The sequence below is a fragment of the Pteronotus mesoamericanus genome, unplaced genomic scaffold (assembly GCF_021234165.1).
Source record: "Pteronotus mesoamericanus isolate MK-2021 breed Mesoamerican mustached bat unplaced genomic scaffold, CSHL_Meso_final contig_101, whole genome shotgun sequence".
In the NCBI taxonomy this organism is placed as follows: domain Eukaryota; kingdom Metazoa; phylum Chordata; class Mammalia; order Chiroptera; family Mormoopidae; genus Pteronotus; species Pteronotus mesoamericanus.
In genome coordinates this window covers 5,987,087-6,004,054 of record NW_026555001.1, presented here as the reverse complement: position 1 = coordinate 6,004,054, position 16,968 = coordinate 5,987,087, and the positions used below count along the sequence as shown (strand labels likewise).

General features: G+C 38.4%; 1 protein-coding gene across 9 annotated transcripts in view; it reads right to left on the bottom strand.

Moving 5' to 3' along the window:
* The window catches only part of SLC8A1 (solute carrier family 8 member A1), a 311,840-nt gene that overhangs the window by 55,523 nt on the left and 239,349 nt on the right, over positions 1-16,968 (bottom strand). For 5 of the 9 annotated variants that reach the window (XM_054567395.1, XM_054567404.1, XM_054567414.1 and 2 more), the window contains exons 3-5: positions 7,696-7,802; positions 4,511-4,531; positions 4,059-4,076 (exon numbers count right to left, since the gene is read on the bottom strand). In XM_054567395.1, coding sequence (XP_054423370.1) covers positions 4,059-4,076; positions 4,511-4,531; positions 7,696-7,802 — 146 coding nt within the window. Of the gene's footprint in view, positions 1-3,928; positions 3,944-4,043; positions 4,077-4,510; positions 4,532-7,051; positions 7,156-7,695; positions 7,803-16,968 lie in introns of all 9 variants that reach the window. The other 4 variants (XM_054567440.1, XM_054567450.1, XM_054567424.1 and 1 more) reach the window with 4 other exon arrangements.

Genomic DNA, 16,968 nt, shown 5'->3' with positions numbered 1-16,968 from the left:
GCGGAGATTTGTGGAATTAGTAGGCTAAGTATCACACTGACGTGCACACATCACAAGCAGTGTTAGGGGGTTGGGTGGTCACAGGTCACTCCTCTATAGGTTACAGAAGTGAGAGGTGAATGGGGCAAGTGTTCTACAAGCCAAACCAGATTAAGTGAATAAACCACGCACTCTACAGTGGGGGTGTAGCCAGACTGCTTCAGGTTTCTGAAATGGATTACTCATGTCCTTTTAGGTTATTGCTTCCAGAGGCACCACGAAACAATGGAAAGCACTGGATGTGATGACAGGTAGCCTGGTTTTCCGATTGGTGCCAGGAACATAGCCTAGAGCAGGTCATTTTCCCAGTTTATTCACATGTGAAGTGGGGCCAACAGTACTTGCTATATCCACATCACAGATCTGAAGGTCAAGTAACATGACATCTGGGGATGTGCTTATATATTTCCTGGGCATTCTGAATGGGAGAATGCTGTATTTATGGCGGCCTTTGCAAGGGCACACCATGGTCACAACAACTGTTTGGATTACCTAGGCCTAGGGTTTGCATCAAACTCCTGGCTCAGCTGACTGCCATATCCACCTCCTGTTGGCTTCTACCAAGAGCTACCCAGACCTGACCTGGGAATCATGAGATTCGGGACTTTGTGCCAACTCTGTCATAATGCTTGCTGTCCAAACTTGGGCAAAGCACTTCTCTGAGACCCACTTCTCAACTGTAAAATGAAACTGAACTTGAAGGGGATTTGTTCCTCTAACCTATGTACTGGAGTGATTAAAGTGCTTTTTTAACTATCAGAATTTTCATAGTTTGGCTTCCTTCCATGTGCCTCATTTAGTCTTTTACATGATGAGCATGATGTGATTGGAAGAGTAGTTTTTGAAAGAGGTATATTGGCCCCAGTTGGGTAGCTTGGTTGGAGCATTGATGCAATACATCAAGGTTGCAGGTTCAATCCCCAGTCAGGGCACATACAGGAATCAACCAATGAATGCATAAATAAGTGGAACAACAAATTGACATTTCTCTCTCTATCTCGCTCCCTTCCTTTCTCTAAAATCAATAAATTAAAAAAAATTAAAGAGGTATATCGACTGTTATATACTTTTACTTAATTAGGGAACTCTACGGCTGCCTATTTGGGGAATCAAACATGCCTCTCTCCTCTCCAAAGTGAGCCAGAATACTTAATTTTATTGAAATATCCAAATTAATGTGCTGCAGTTTCCCCCTTTTGGCGTCCCTGGTTTCTCATTTGACTGGCATTCATACTGATGGTATTTACGAGATAGCTGGGCTTTGAAGTGAAAAGGAGTAACAATGCAGGACAGAATGAAGTGGTTCAGAGAAAGGAAATAAAAGTGCTTGGATTGGAATAGTCATTGCATGGTCTTGGACTTAAAGTCAGAAGGCCAGGCTCTGAGTGGTTTGGGAAGATTCATCAATATCTTTGTACCCTCATTTCCTCTCCTATAAGTGAGAACAATAACATCTCATTCCAAAAGGTTGAGGATTAAATGATACAATAAATAAGAAATGCTTTACAAACTCTAATTAGCTATAGTGTACAGGAGGTTATCATGTTAGCTGTCTGGAGGGTCAAAGAGGAATGAGCTCATAGGTCCAAACAAGAGCCTCTCAGTGAGACAAGCTCTAGGAACAATAGGTAAAATTTACAAATTCCAAAAGTACCTCCAGAACTTAATGGCCACCACTAATGAGATCTCTGAAATATAGGTACTGGGCTGTAGACCAAACAACTTTTTCAATCTCCATATATCCTGCTTCAATTTTAGATTTTTCACACTCAGCTGCACAAGACCACATTAAAGCTATCGGAAAAATCCAAAGGATAGATTAATTCTTCTCTGCTACCCCTGCATCTCAAAGCCTGGACTTCAAAGCCTCAAACTGACTTCAAAGAAAAGCTCTTTGGGAATTACAGCTGCTTTTGACTATGTAGACCTGAGTTTCAGAGCTTTTCCTGGGAGCATCTCTAGAGGGTGGATCCCAGGAATTCAGGCTATTTCAGGAGAAGAAGGGCCATGCAAAGTGAGAGACCAATGTAGAGATTCTCCAGACAGATCTGGAACTTTCTCTTATTCTTACAGCATCGATTTCAAGCCTTGGGAAGAGAAAACAACAACATAAAAACTGCTTTTTCAGATGAGAGTTTCAGACATGAGAAAGAACTTGATGAAGTACATGAAATGACAGAAACCTTTAGAAATTGATTCTGTCCTCTTGGATGCAAGATGTGTCCAGGGCAGCAAATGTTGGACATTCCTGGACAGATATTTTAGAACTTCATAGGAACAACTTCTGAGAAAAGAAAACTGGGGTCCAATTACCTAGATACTAAAAGAGAAGAGGTTTCAAGTGATATGTAAGTATGTCCCTAAAAGCAAAATCCTGATACATTCAATGATAAAGAAAATAGGAAGATATCCAAACACTTCAATGCATTTTAACAAGGCATTCTTCAGCCAGAGATTTTTAGTTAAGGTCTCATCAGGCTGGAGGTGCTGCCAGATACTATATTACTCATACAATGGTAGACTTTAAAAAAAAAAAACACAACAAAACTTCAAGGAAGCCATAACGCTCAACTTGCCAAAATTCTACCTTCCTCAAATTTCACAAGGACAACTAACTTATTGGGTGACAGAATCAGAATAGTTCCAAGAAGACTTCAATGAGTTAAAATGACGGGTGAGAGAAAGAAGATATAAAAATTAAAAATAAATGGAAATCCCTGCATTTGGATTTAAAAACAGGGCAAAACTGGGGAGACTGCTCCTGGGAGAGAGAGCTTCAGAAGAATCAGATTTCAGAAATCCTTTACTGGGACTTGTCCTGTTCAACATTTTTATCCTCTTCAATTTCTGGGTCTCTGATAGTCTATGAGTCATTTTGTCATTAAATGTTTTGTCTGGAGCGAGGCAGTGGAGAGTAAGAGCCTGTGTGAAATTTCTTGTTTTCAGAAAATTCCACTTTGGATAGAATCAGGTCAGGACTACTTGATCATGCATTTATACCAATAGTGGTTTAAGCTAACCACACCTCCCAACACAGCATTTTCAAAATTAGAATATTTGGAAATATTTCCTTCTTAACTTTTTTGTTCAGCTACCTGATTTCAGAAAAAAAGAATTAGAATACTGAAATCTGCACAGTATATTGGACACTTGCTATTTCTCTCCCACTCTAAATCTGCATAGACAATTCTGAAAGGGTGAGAAATTATTAAGAGAGGATGTTGTAAGGAAATACCTTCCTTCTGTACAGAAGAAAATAACTTTAGAGTTGTGTTAAACAACTCAATCCACACAGGCCAAGTACCATTCTGAATTCCAGGGCTTCCAACTTTTTGACTGGCATTTTGAGTTTTTATAGAGCATTTTTTAAATAGATGTCAAGTGGTAGAAATATTACTCATTAATTTATAGGTGTTAAGAATACTAAACCTTAAGTCCCCAAAGAGGGGTTTGTTCACACTGATGTGGTGGGATGATGGGGAGGGATTTCTCTATCTTCTCCCAACAGGGTGTTATTTACTACTCGCATCCTGAGCGTGGGCCATGGAGCAGCCTTGGATGGCAACCCGTATGTTTCCTTGCGGTCAGCGTTTGTCATATTCTAGTACTTTTTGAAACATCTAGCAGGGTATATTGTACATCACCAGGGCTATGTGAATATTTGTAAATTGACCAGTGTCAAAATGTGAACTATTACAGGTTCTCCAAATAAATTTGTGTATAAACACAATACACACATTGTTAATGTGTAAAATGTTAAATGTGTAAAATTAGCAAGAACATACCATGTGCTACATGTAAATGTTAATACGGGTTATATAAGATGTGGTTTTGGTTGGTTTTTAAGGGTACTTGAAGAAAATAAAGGACATTAAAAATGTTTTCTTACCATACAGGCATTTTCCTTCATTAAAAGCAAATAAAAATGAAAAATGATTTTTAAAAAATTTATACAATATATGGTGAGAACAGACAGCAAAAAGTAAGGTTTGACGTCATTAGGCTTAAAAAATTCATACCTGTTATTGTGAAGCCACCTAAAAAAAGAAAAAAAATAAATGTTACAATTTATTTAACTCACACTCTAACTAACAAACAGTACCAACATCAGACTGCCTCACAACTCATCCAAGGGGTAAAAACTTGCCAAATTATATTTACAATTAAGAAAAATATAAAAACATGAGTTCATGACTTAGTCATTAATAATTTTTTCAAGATTATAGGATTTACTGCACAAACTTAATTCTGTGCATACCTAAGAAATCACTGATTTTTTTAAAAAAGGTTATATTAACGAAAACAGGAATATAAACTATCTGACCTTAACAAAAATGAGGGCAATGGCCCTAAACAACAATCTTGCTAGTAAATCAATAGAAATAAAAGTCAGAAATCTACTGTATCACTTGACAGAAATGGAAATTAACCTAGAAAAATGGAAAGGAAATGCAAGAAATGAAATGCTTACCAAGCTCATTCAATAACAGGGCTGTGAAGGAAACAGACAAAGACAAACACAGAATAAGAGACCAGATGAATAATGAAAGTAAGAGGAATATCAGCAGAAAGAAATCCAGGCAGGTCTGTATACAGTGGTAGGGAGCCACTGATAAAGTATTGGTGCACCCCAGAGAAACAGGGCATTGGGAATATTTCCAAATAAACGATCCCGACACTAATTTCGGCAAATGCATTATATATATATATTCATTCTGTAAATTATTTCTTGACATTTAATTAAAAATTTCTACTATATATGTTTACACATAGTATATATATCTAGTTTACAAAATATAGTAGAAACATTTTGTAAAGTTAATCCTAAACTTTATTTGAGTGTGTCTTTTCATGAACTATTGCCTGGGAGTTCGTTAATTCAACATATGGAAGTCTTAAATCATCTGGGACCTCAGGTAATATACCTTTCATTGAGTAAAAACAGGTAAAGCATCTTGTGAAATTTTATTTTGGCCACCCTTTCTGGAAGGACACTTTGGCCCAAGATGAAAGTCTCTCTCTGTAGGTTCTATTTGCATGATATTTTAGTCATCAAGGGATGCTTTTAAAATTTTTTTTAATCCTCAAAACTCAAGTCCCAGGAATTAGCAGCTATTTGCCCGTCCTTGTCTATGGCTTCTGCATATGAGGACTGGACAGCTAGAACGCTTCTGGGGACAGTAATTCCATGGAAAGTAACAAGGCATGTTGGTGGGGGTACATAATTTGTCTTTCAGGTCATGTGCTTTCTACTCAGACTATACTGTATGAGGCACTTCGTTTTGGTGAAAGCCACCTGAATGAATGTATCGAATGAAAGACTTCAGGAGTTGTAGATGGGAATGTTACAATTAATTTTTCAGGCCCAATTTTCACTCTAATGGTAGTGGCATTAGAGGATACTTTCTAAAAAAAGTCAATAATTGTATTTATAGTGATAAGAATCCACTTGGCTGGTGCAAAACTGGATAGTGCTATCAAGGAATTTTAATTTGTTTTTACATGAGGCCATATTTTATTAAGATGACAATTGAAAAAGCTGTATCCAAGATGCTCTCCTTTTAGATAAAAGACAGCTCTTTGGAGGAATTCATTTAGAAGTTAAGTGCTTTTTCTTGTATGTTAATGAAGCATTTTTGATCCCATTTTTGTAAGAACTCAGCACAATTTTCTCAAGTATCTTCTTTTTGCCTACTGTCTATGAAGCATATGAAAGAGGCTGAATTAAAATGGGTTCCTTTCTCCATCATTCCAAAGGCGCCTGTTACCGTGCTGAAGGTGATTAAGTCAGGAACATAATTTCTTTTTTCCTGATGGGCTTTGAAGTCATTGAGTTCTTATAAATGTGGGATTAGTTAAATTCTCCCTAATGTTGGATCTGTACTGAAATTAGTCCTATGTTTTTGATTTTTTTTTTACATGTAAAAGTATAAATTTCTTGCAAAGTGGTTAATCTAATCATTAATTGTTTGTATGCAATTGATAAGAGCTATTCATATGTAGTATACTCATTTTATGCAAATAATTAAATGAATAGGATTTCTTTTAAAATGGCCACTATTACAGGATAAATATAGGAAATCATAAAATAATTCAGAACAAAAAATTATCTTTAAAGTTGATATGAAATTCTTGCCCTTCCTTATCAAATACAGGCCATATAACATAGATATAAGGTCAAAGAGAACAAAAAAATTGTCTTTCTTATTCAAACATTTCAACAAATATAAGTACAAATCAACCCAAAAAGCCTAGTCATGAGGATACAGCTGGTTATTTTTTTCCTTTTCATTATACATGTTAGAAATTTGTGAATTCTAGAAGGGAAGAAAGATTTTGTGCCTAAGACTGGATAGGCCTTAAGCAAGGGCTAAATTCTAACCGAAGGCCCATATCCTTCCTAAGAAAATTGATATGACTATGATGTCATACACATGGTCCCTTTTAAATGTCATATTTGATTAAATAACCAATGTTATGCCCAAATGAACACTAGAATATTGATACCACTACTCTAAGGATCTTTGTTTTTATTAAATAGTTTTTTGAAACCTGGGTCCTCTGAAATAACCTAATTATTTCATTCTTTTGAAATTTCCTATTAGTTGCCATAGGCCTCATCCACCACTGTTAACAGTTATTAAATAATCTTTATCACTAACATTTTGGGGAATATTTAATAGTTGGCATTAAATTTGAGAATGATCCCTGAAATAATGAGAAACAAAACACATAAATCATTCTTTTATATCATCATCTGAGTTCCAGAAATCTCTCCTAGCATTTACTAAATCTGGTTTCAGTCAAGGTTAGTTGGCATTTCCTTAAGAAAATGGGCATAGCTCGGTGCACTTGTGAGTCAGGGAAGGGAAATGAACTGCTAAAGCTTCAAAGGAAATGAAGTATAGTACTTGGAAGCCGAGGAAGAGGAGAGAGTTAAGTGTGAGAGTAGGGAGACACGGAGAGAGAAGAGTACAATTTCTCGCTGGTATGTCTTTGTATACTCTCACACCTTTCATTCCTCTTCTTATCCATTTTGGTTCCTCAAGCACAAGGGAGAAACTGCACTCTTTCTCATATTCCTCACGGTCAAATATTCTAATGGTAATGATCTTCCTGTGGGAACACAAGACAAAGGCAAAACAAATGGTTGGAGTCACACGCTCATGCTAGGTGTTCACCAAGCTGAATGTTACTGTGATGTTATGGAGGGAGAACTGGCAACACATGGACCTCCTGAAGTATGTAAAAGGGCATCTTGGGTGCTCTCAGCCGGCCCCCATTAAGTTTTCTTTCCTGATTTATCACGGTCACAAATTCTCCTTGCTCCAATTAGCAGTCAGGAAGTACCCCGAATTAAGAAATCAGAAAGCTGGCTTCATTTTGGCATAGCAAGCACCTGCATCAACTTTCCCAGAAATGGAGGCTTGATTGACTGCCCTGAAAATTAATAGCTCAGACCTGTAATGTGTAGAGTGGCCGAAACTGGCTAATGGAGCGACAGGCCGGGCCCACAGTGGTCCCAGGTGAGGTCTATGCCCTGTTACATAGGCGGAGGGATATGTGTGCTGTAAGTCACGTTTGAAGAGTGCAGGCATCCAGAGTGGCACAGGCCAGCAGAAGCTGTTGGGCTCCGCCCTGGAGCAGCTCCCCCACCTTTCTTCTCACTCATCTCCACCAGGCGGGGCTCTCCAATCTCAAGGAAGAAGGTCTTGTTTTTCTCATACTCCTCATCATCAATTACCTTGACTGATATTGTTTTGCTGAAACAGAGAAGAATAGAAATTGACGAACAAGGGGAAGAGGACAGAGAAGAGAAGGAACATAAAGAAGAGGAAAGCAAGGTTAATGAGCTGCACTGCCAGCCAAAGGGCAACTGAGAAACTTCTGTACTGTGAGCTTTTCCTTAAAGAATGAGTATGGGATAGGTCTGAAAGACGGAGAGGTCTCCCACAAGGCACAGCACCGCTGCCCAGGGTCACGGAGTTATTTCAGGCAAAACACAGCACCCAGTACTAACAGGTGTATCATCATCATGAAAAGGAAGAGTGGAGAGCACAGGCCACAATAATAGGAAAAGAAAAATACATTGATTCAGTAAATGTCTTAACTGTAGGATCGTCTGATCTGTGCCCTGGACATCACTCCTTCAAAACAAATCAATAAATCACATCAAAATATTAACAGTGCTTATCTCTGGGTGTCAGGCTTATGGATTAATTTTGTCTTCGTTGTGCTTTACTGTATTTCCAAACGGAATATTTTTAACATAAGATTTTATTAAAATAATAAACGTATAAAAGCACCACAAAAGAAGATACAAAGTCCTTTACGTTACCCCACCCAATGTCCTAGAATTAAACTTTTACTCAGGTTAGCCATACTGCCCACCTAGATCACAAGAGGAAGTTCATGCTTTGTCTGCCTTTCCAAAGATGGAAGGAAGCCTCCCAACAGATGTCTGGAAAAGTGTGGGGTGAGGAGTTATGATGTCACAGTTATTTTCATTCCTCCAAAAGTTGAGTTTCAACGTTGACAAAATACATTTTACCCTTCTTTCAAACTCCAGGGATACAACATTTTATTAAGAATTCTTCCTATAACCCATCCTTTATCACTTCCTGCCTTATGGTCTCCTGGTTGTGAATGACTGACGGGCAGGTGGGACAAATGCAAATATTATGCAAATCTCAGCTTCCCATAAGCCTTGAAGGCTCTGAAAATAAATCTGATGTTATCTTCTAATTAATAACGGCTTAATCTTTTCATATATTACAACATACTCAGAGCTCTTAAACACTTACTTGTCTTTGAAAATATACTTTTTTAGTAATATTGGCCAAAACATTTCTGATTAAAATTTTTGAAACAATGAGTTTATATAGACACACAGTGTTAATGGTACAGACATTATTTAGTTTTGGTGGAATTTTCTAGGTTTTATGGAAGGAAATATATATATATATATCTATATATCACATACACACACGTATATACGCATACACACACAGCTATATTTTAATTTTGTGAATCCAAATACGTAATCAAGTTTCATTTAGACCTATGCATGCCAGAGAACATCCTAGTATGAAGGAAGCTATAGGGCTATAGGTAAGAGTTGCTTTTAATTTTCCGAGTTCCTCAGTCCCTGATGCTAGATGCTTTGGTCCTGCTTTCTTGGTTAGCATTGTTGAACTGGGATCAGATGACTGGTTCTAGTCCTTTGGAACCCATAATCTGCTCTCTGTTCCTCAGCTACGGAATATCCCTGCATGACGCTCACATCTCAGCTTTTTTTCTACTAAGGAGCTGGCGCTCATGACGATGCCTTTTCTTGCTCAGTTCTGTCCTCAAAGAATGAAATACCAAAGCTAGATGAGCAGCTGTAAATGACTAAAGCAATAATTATGATTTAGAGTGGTTAGATATTTACCAGCAATGTGACAAAGTCCAACTACATGTATAAATGAACAGTTCCTGTCTGACTTTCAGAACAATTTTCTTAAATTCATCTATTTACTAAGCATATAAGAAAAGATCAAAGAAAAAAACTCATGAACACAGACAACAGTGTGGTGATTGCAGGGGGTAGGGAAGCAGGGTGGGTGGAAGTAGAAGAGAGTATGGGGGGATAAATGGTAATGGAAAATGCAATAAAATAATGAAAAAAGAAGAATAAAAAGGGTGTAGGAACTCATAGCAATTCTGAGAACTAGAAATTTTACTGTTTCTTTAATAAATGCACAAAAAAAAAAACACATGCATATGTGCCCATACACACACAAAGAAAAATCAGCCTGCCCTGACTAAATCAGGATCATTCCTCAATATCCCCAAAATACAAAATATTAGAGAAAGAACAAGAAGGTATAAGAATAGGTGTGGTTTTTACTTCAGAACTGAATGTGATAAGCAAGATGAAATTTACTCAAAAAAACCCTGCTAATCGTCTACCCCTTATGTCATCAAACTTATGCATTTGAGGGATTAGTTTCCATTGTACTGCCTTGTAATCATTAAACTATTGCGTACATACAACCATGTGTGTGAAAGTACTGGTGAGCATTAGAAGGGCCATACTACTGTTGTCTGGACCTGATCGTCCCAGACTCATTATCAAAGCACGTCATGATAATGTACATTAAACTGAACGTCATGTTGCAATGCTTTTGCTTATATTAATTAAAAACATTTGATTTACCCTTCTTCATCTTGCACTCCCAACCCATCCTGCATCTCATCACATACTTTATTAGATTGTAGAAATAAAGAGATGGTTGGAGTAGCCTTGCTTGAAAGGGCAAGTGTTTGTTTAGGACCAGCTACCAGTGTCATGCTCAAGGGCAATATGACCACTTTTTCACAAATAAATGAGAACAATCAAACAACATATTGTTTCTTTATCCTTGATGAATTTAATCCTCTGTTGCTGTAATAGCTTGATTTTCTATATTCTGAGTAGCTTATGGGCTCTGTATAATTTGTTTGTATAATAAAATAAGCACTTAAAATTTACCATTAGAGTATCACTATTCACTAGGGCCACAATTCTTAAAAATCATTTCAGCGTTTGATAACTGCGATGCTGGAAAATCAAAGATGAAGAAAAAGAAAACAGTTCCTCTGTGGGTGCTGGCAGAGTTACCTAAAATAGATGGGATTTGCATAACGGCATATCATTTCAAAATCATTAGTTATCCAATCAATAGTGCCCCTGACAGAAGGAACCATTACCTTTTATATCGATTTAGCTTTACTTGTGCAGTAAAGCTATTAATTGGAAATGATTATTAAAGGACATGCCAATCAATTGAAAGAGGCAGGCTGAAGTCAAGCCTTATGAATCAGCCCTCTGGATCAAGACAGGCGAACATCAAAAGGGAGTGGTCACGTCTACATTTTGCTTCAGAACTCTTTCTCCCCTTAGCAAAGGTAGCAAAGGTAAGTGCCAAGTAATTTTTAAAGGGATATCTTTTGCTCACTTTCCAAACCTAATGCACAAAAGAAACCGTTACCACTTCTTCCACCACCAGGGATGTCGCCTGCGATGGGGTTGATGGGGTGCAGACTCAGTCACACCGACGCTTGATAATCAGTACAAGCTCGCCCTGTTCCTCCCAGCTCTGCAGTAGGAACAGAACCTCCAGGACTGAGGGGCCTTAAAAGTCCTCCAGTTTGTCCCATTGCCATACACCAATCCCGTGCTCACAGGGCTTCTGCACTATCACAAGGGATCCTGCCTGGGAAGACAGATTCGTGCTGCCTGTTCTTTCGATCTGTTTACCATTGGGAAAGAGTCAGATAACTGCCATTACTTGTTTAAATTGAAAGGTTAACCAGCACAAGACTAGAATAGTCGCACAGACATAGCCCTTCATCCAATGACAACTGCTGCACTATTATTACACTGATAAGGAACAAACAGAACTTTTTCATAATTATTATGAAAAAAGTAAGAAGAACTCTCTTGACTTTTTTTTTTGCATCTCTCAAAAGTTGATCAGTGTAGGATAAAAATTATGTTTTCTAGTAAATCAGTTATGACACATTAAATAATTTCTCAATATGGCCAAAATTTTTATGGAAATACATTTTAGTTCCATTTCTGGGGGGAAAAAGCATTTGGTTAAGAAAGATCAATTCATCTAGTGGAAACACACAGGCCGTTCCTTTTGAGTTTTGCAGTGCCTTTCCTTTGATGATAGAAAACCAATATCTATACTTTATTTCTCAGTCTCTCTCTTACCTGATGAGCCTCAAAGGACCTGAACACCCTCAAACACTCCTGGCTGCATATTAAAATCACGTGAAAAACTTTTAAAAACTATATTCATGTTGGGACCCCACAACCAAAGGGTTTGATTTCACTGATGTTCACTGATGAAAAACCTGATATTTTCAACTATTTGAAAATAACAAGGAGTTCTTCTATCAGGTGGTGGCTCAGGTAGATGGGGAGAAAGGAAAGAAAGAGGTGGCTTTATTAGTGGGAACTAAAAAAAAAAAACTCTTCAAAATATGTTCTAGTCTCTCATCACTAAGTCAAAGTTGTATCACAGTCTTTTTTTTTTTTTTTAATTTCAGCTTCAAATTGTTCTTTTGTGGCTTCTTTTCCCCAAGATTGTCCTTAATGTTGGCAGAAGTGAGAAAAAGATGAGTTGGAGGATTAATCAGGAGAGAATCTTTCTAAATCCTCATGCAAAAGATTTTAGTGAGGATTTCACATACTTAGGTTCTGCAATGGCTTTTTAAAATTTTATTTTATTTTATTTTATTTTTAAGATTCAACTTCTCTTTAGGCGTGCTCAGAATCAATGGACTAATGGGCACTCTGCGTTTCTTATTCCACCTGCCTTCATAGCACCTCTAGAAATACCTTCTACTACTTAAAATTGATGGAGGACACAGTGACTCAGAGAAGTTAAGTGACTTCCAAGATGGCACAGTGAGACTCCTGTGGCTGGCTCCAAAGACCAATACCTTTCAATTACGTGACCCACAAGGTCCCCTATTTATTCAGCTGTGCAGTATTTTTATGGTCACTTTAAAGGAACTAGATCATTATTTTAAATTAAGATAGAAGTTTATTGTTCCATCTTTATGTTAACAAAGGCTGCCTAGATGGACAATGATAGATTTTCAATTTTATTTTTAAAAGAAGTGCAGCACATATTAGATTTGATGATGCCTGTTTTGAAAAGTTAAATACTTGAAGAGATAAAGGTCCTATTAGGATTAACTGAAAAGTGCCACAAATGTGTGGAAGCTCACCAACTCTGAGGACTTTGAGCAGCCAACCAGTAGCCAGGATCTCATGGGCGGCTTGTTAGTAATCTGGACTCTTGGCGCACACCCCACAAGCACCAAATCAGACCTGCATTCTAATGAGATCCCCAGATGATGCCTATGCATGTTACAGTTTGAGAAGCACTGATTTGGAGAGGACAGGGTGTCTTCCATTAAGTCAGATAATGAATTAAGAGGCTGGTAATAGTTGGGTTTATGTTTTGGAACTGTCTACCTTATTAGAAGCATGCAGGGAGCTTTGAAAACTTTAACTGCCTGGGCTGGGCCTACTCTAGATCAGTGAAATCAAACCCTTTGATTGTGGGGCCCCAACATGAATATAGTTTTTAAAAGTTTTCAGGTGATTTTAATATGCAGCCAGGAAACTGGTTAATGGAGAGCCAGAATGTATGGCTTGATGGTTAAAAGAATGTACTAAATAAAGAATAGGTAGAATGTGAGGAAGTCAGAGTCACAACTAAATTTTAGATCAAAGTAACAATCTAGGTTGAAACATGGGAGAAACATTTTGTCCTTCACCAATGTTCTTCTCTGGATAACACAGAATACCTAAAGTTGTTGTTTTCTCCTCAGAGGAAATGCTGGTCTCCCCAGACAACGTTAATAGTGTAAGTGAGAAAACACCTTTAGCATTCAGGCAATGGAGTTTACACTCATGCAGAATGATTTTCTTGTTAACAAAGTGATAGGAACTCTGGTGAGAGGATTGTACACAACAGAGATTCTATTTGGAGACAAAAAACTAAGAGTTTCAATTGCCACAGAAGACAGTAACGCCTTATAACGCCACCCCGCCCCTCACCCCAACACACACACCCAGAGAGCCTCTGAGCCACGTCAGTGAAAGGTCACGTCCACGGGACTGGGAATGGTTCACGTGTAAGTCAGCACACTCAGACACAAGAGAGAAGTGACTCAGGATGGACCACGTATGACGGAAGAAGATCTGGCAACTTCTTTGACCACAGAGTGATGTCATTAGGCAAAGCTAGTTTGAAATTTAATCCCCAGTACACCCGATGTTAAAAATGTCAAGATAAACTCCAATTACTCAAAAAGACAAATAAATTAACTTAAAAATGGGCAAAGAATCTGAATAGACACCTCTCCAAGGAAGACAAATAAATGGCCAACAAGTACATGTAGAGATGCTCAACATCATTAGTCATCAGGGAAATGCAAATCAAATCCACAAGGAGGTATCAATCCACACCCACTGGGATGGCTATAGTCAAAAAGATACACAATACCAAGAGATGCAGAGAATGTAGAAGGGGATTAGAACTCTCTTACATTGCTGGTGGGAATGTAAAATGGTGCAGCAGTTTTGAAAAAGACTAGCAGTTTCTCAGAAGTTAAAAAATAGAGTTATCATATGACCCAGCACTTCCACTTCTGGGTATATACCCAAGAGATTTAAAAAATATGTCCACACAAAAACTTGTACATGAATATTTATAGCAGGATTATTTCATAACAGCTAAAAAGGGGAAACCACCTAAATGTCCACTGCCTGATTAACAGATAAGCAAAATGTGATATACCCATACGATTGCATATTATTCAGCAATAAAAAGGAATGAGATTCTGGTACCTGCTACTGAAGGGTAGCACAGCATCCTAACCCAAAATATGCCACGTCACTATATTAATTATTCTGAGCTGTAGGCACTTAAAAAACAGCAAAAGCATAGAGAGGCTTTCTCTGAACTTCCCCTTGTCTGCGTAAAGGAAGATCCTCCAAAAAGAACTCAATTGTCACAAACCCTCTCCTGGGAGTTTCTTCAGCCAGGGAAGGTTGACTCTTATCCCAGGAGAAGAGACCAAAAGTCAACACCAGACCCAGACAAACTATGTCACTAACTGTCATATCTCCCATCTTTTCTTCTATGGGCCCATTCATCTTTCCCCCAAATCACGTACTCCTCTAAGCAGCCACATGCCCATCCCCCTTCCCCGCTAAGATGATATTTAAGCCACCTCAGAGAATAACACATTTTTCCCCAGTATCTCCCATGTACACATGAAGTATACCTGCTGTTGTGTTTTTCTCTCGTTAACCTGTTTTTAGTACATAGTCTAAGCCAAGAACTATGAAGGGTAGAAGGAAAAATATTTTTCCTCTCTGACACTATGACATGGACAGACCTTGAAAACATCATGGTGAGTACAAGAAGCAAGATACAAAATTTCACATATTGTGTGATTCTATTATATGAAAAGTCCAGCCGAGGCAAATCCATAGAGACAGAAAGCATATCGGTGGTTGCCTAGAAATTTAAAAAAATACAAGGTTTAGGATAAAGCTCAGTCTTTAGAAAGGCTGTTGCTTTGGCTGAGAAAAGGTTGTGAGAATGTTCACAGGGTTTTAGTATGGAGTTTCAAATTTTGCTGGTACTGTCAGACAGAAAACTTGACATCAAAGCTGAGTGCCACTGCTGCGTCTGTCAGCTCCACTGTCCTCAGTCCATCCCTTCCCCTAGGTTCCCTCAGAAAGCTCCCTGCTTCCTCCAGGGTCAGGGGCTATTGATGTTGTCCTTTGACACGCTAAGCATTTCTGGCGGCTGTTATTTCAGGCCTGGTTTCCTTGGCTGGATTCTCTTCCCCAAAGTATAAAGTATTATGGCAAATGTCAGAAGCAGCATTTCCTTCACAGAATTTATTTTAAAAGGCAAGGACTATAATTGTAAGTTATGTCTGCTCCCCTTGCAGTCAACAGCTCTCCTCCCTTCACTGTGGGTCTTACCCAGCTCCCTTGTTTTCATGGATTTGTCTCCACCTGCAAGGAAAGGTACGCTTGCTACGGGTTGCCTTTGTATCACTCAGTTTAAATTGCTGGACCATTTTAAGCTCCTTCTTCTCTTTAAAAACTGATTTGGTGGGTCTCTTGGTGATTTGGATTTAGGAGAAGAAAAGGGCAATCAGAGAAGACCCATGTATATATTGCAATCAGTTTCCATAAGTGACACAAATCAGCTCCCCTGTTTAATTAACATTCCAAATAGGGCAAGCCAGGCTGCTAAAAATATTTTTACACTGTTTTTAGATTATTGGTGAGAAACTTTGGGCATGGATTTGCTTGGGAATTTGTTCTAGGTTCCATGAGCAGATGGTCACAGAAAAGGGAGTAAGTCATACATCAAGACTTAACCCTGCTGTTCCCTTTGTGGAGATGTGAGGAGCATCAAACTGGGACTCAGATGACTTGAGTTCTTAACGTGGCTCTGCCACTGACTAGCTGAGGTATTCAGGCCAGTTCTGACATCTTTCTAAACATTGACGTTACCATCTATCAAATGGGGATAATAAACCTCATTTCACAGTGATTTTGAGGTTCACAGTGTTAGAATGATCAAATAATGGGTGACATCATTCATTAAGTGTGGAAAATAAAACTTCATGGATTGTTTCAAAGATCAAGTGATATAATGCATGCAAAATAATTTTGCAAAGGACTGTAACTATAAAATGTTAGAAACAGTTATAATTGGTTGAAAAGGAGTGGTTTACATTGTAGTTCTTACTTGCCCGTTCACCCAGTCACCAAAAGGGACAGTTGGCAGATGGTGGAGGTGGAGGGGTGTCAGGACATATTTGATGGAGTGATGGGTAATACCCTCAAATTCACTCTCATATGTGAATTTGAAACTCCCAGGAGAGGGTTTGTGACAATTGAGTTCTTTTTGGAGGATCTTCCTTTACGCAGACAAGGGGAAGTTCAGAGAAAGCCTCTCTATGCTTTTGCTGTTTTTTAAGTGCCTACAGCTCAGAATAATTAATATAGTGACGTGGCATATTCTGGGGTAGGATGCTTGGATCCCATCCCACATAATGGGGTATCTAAGTATAGAACCTTAAACTCAGCGAAGCAAGGGGTATAAGACTACTGTTCAGCTTCCCAATCCTAGCTCTACCAGGTTCCCTCTCGCCACATTAACTGGATACACAGAGGGGACAGAAGCCATACTTTTCCTGGAGCTCCTGCTATGAAGCAGAGCCTGGCAAGCCAGAATGGTGCTATTCTGTAATTTAAATAAACTCCAAAGATGAGAGTTGCTAAAGTAGCTAAACCAAAGTAATTCTCCAGGAGGCCTTGTCATCTGTGCACTGATCTCTTTGCAT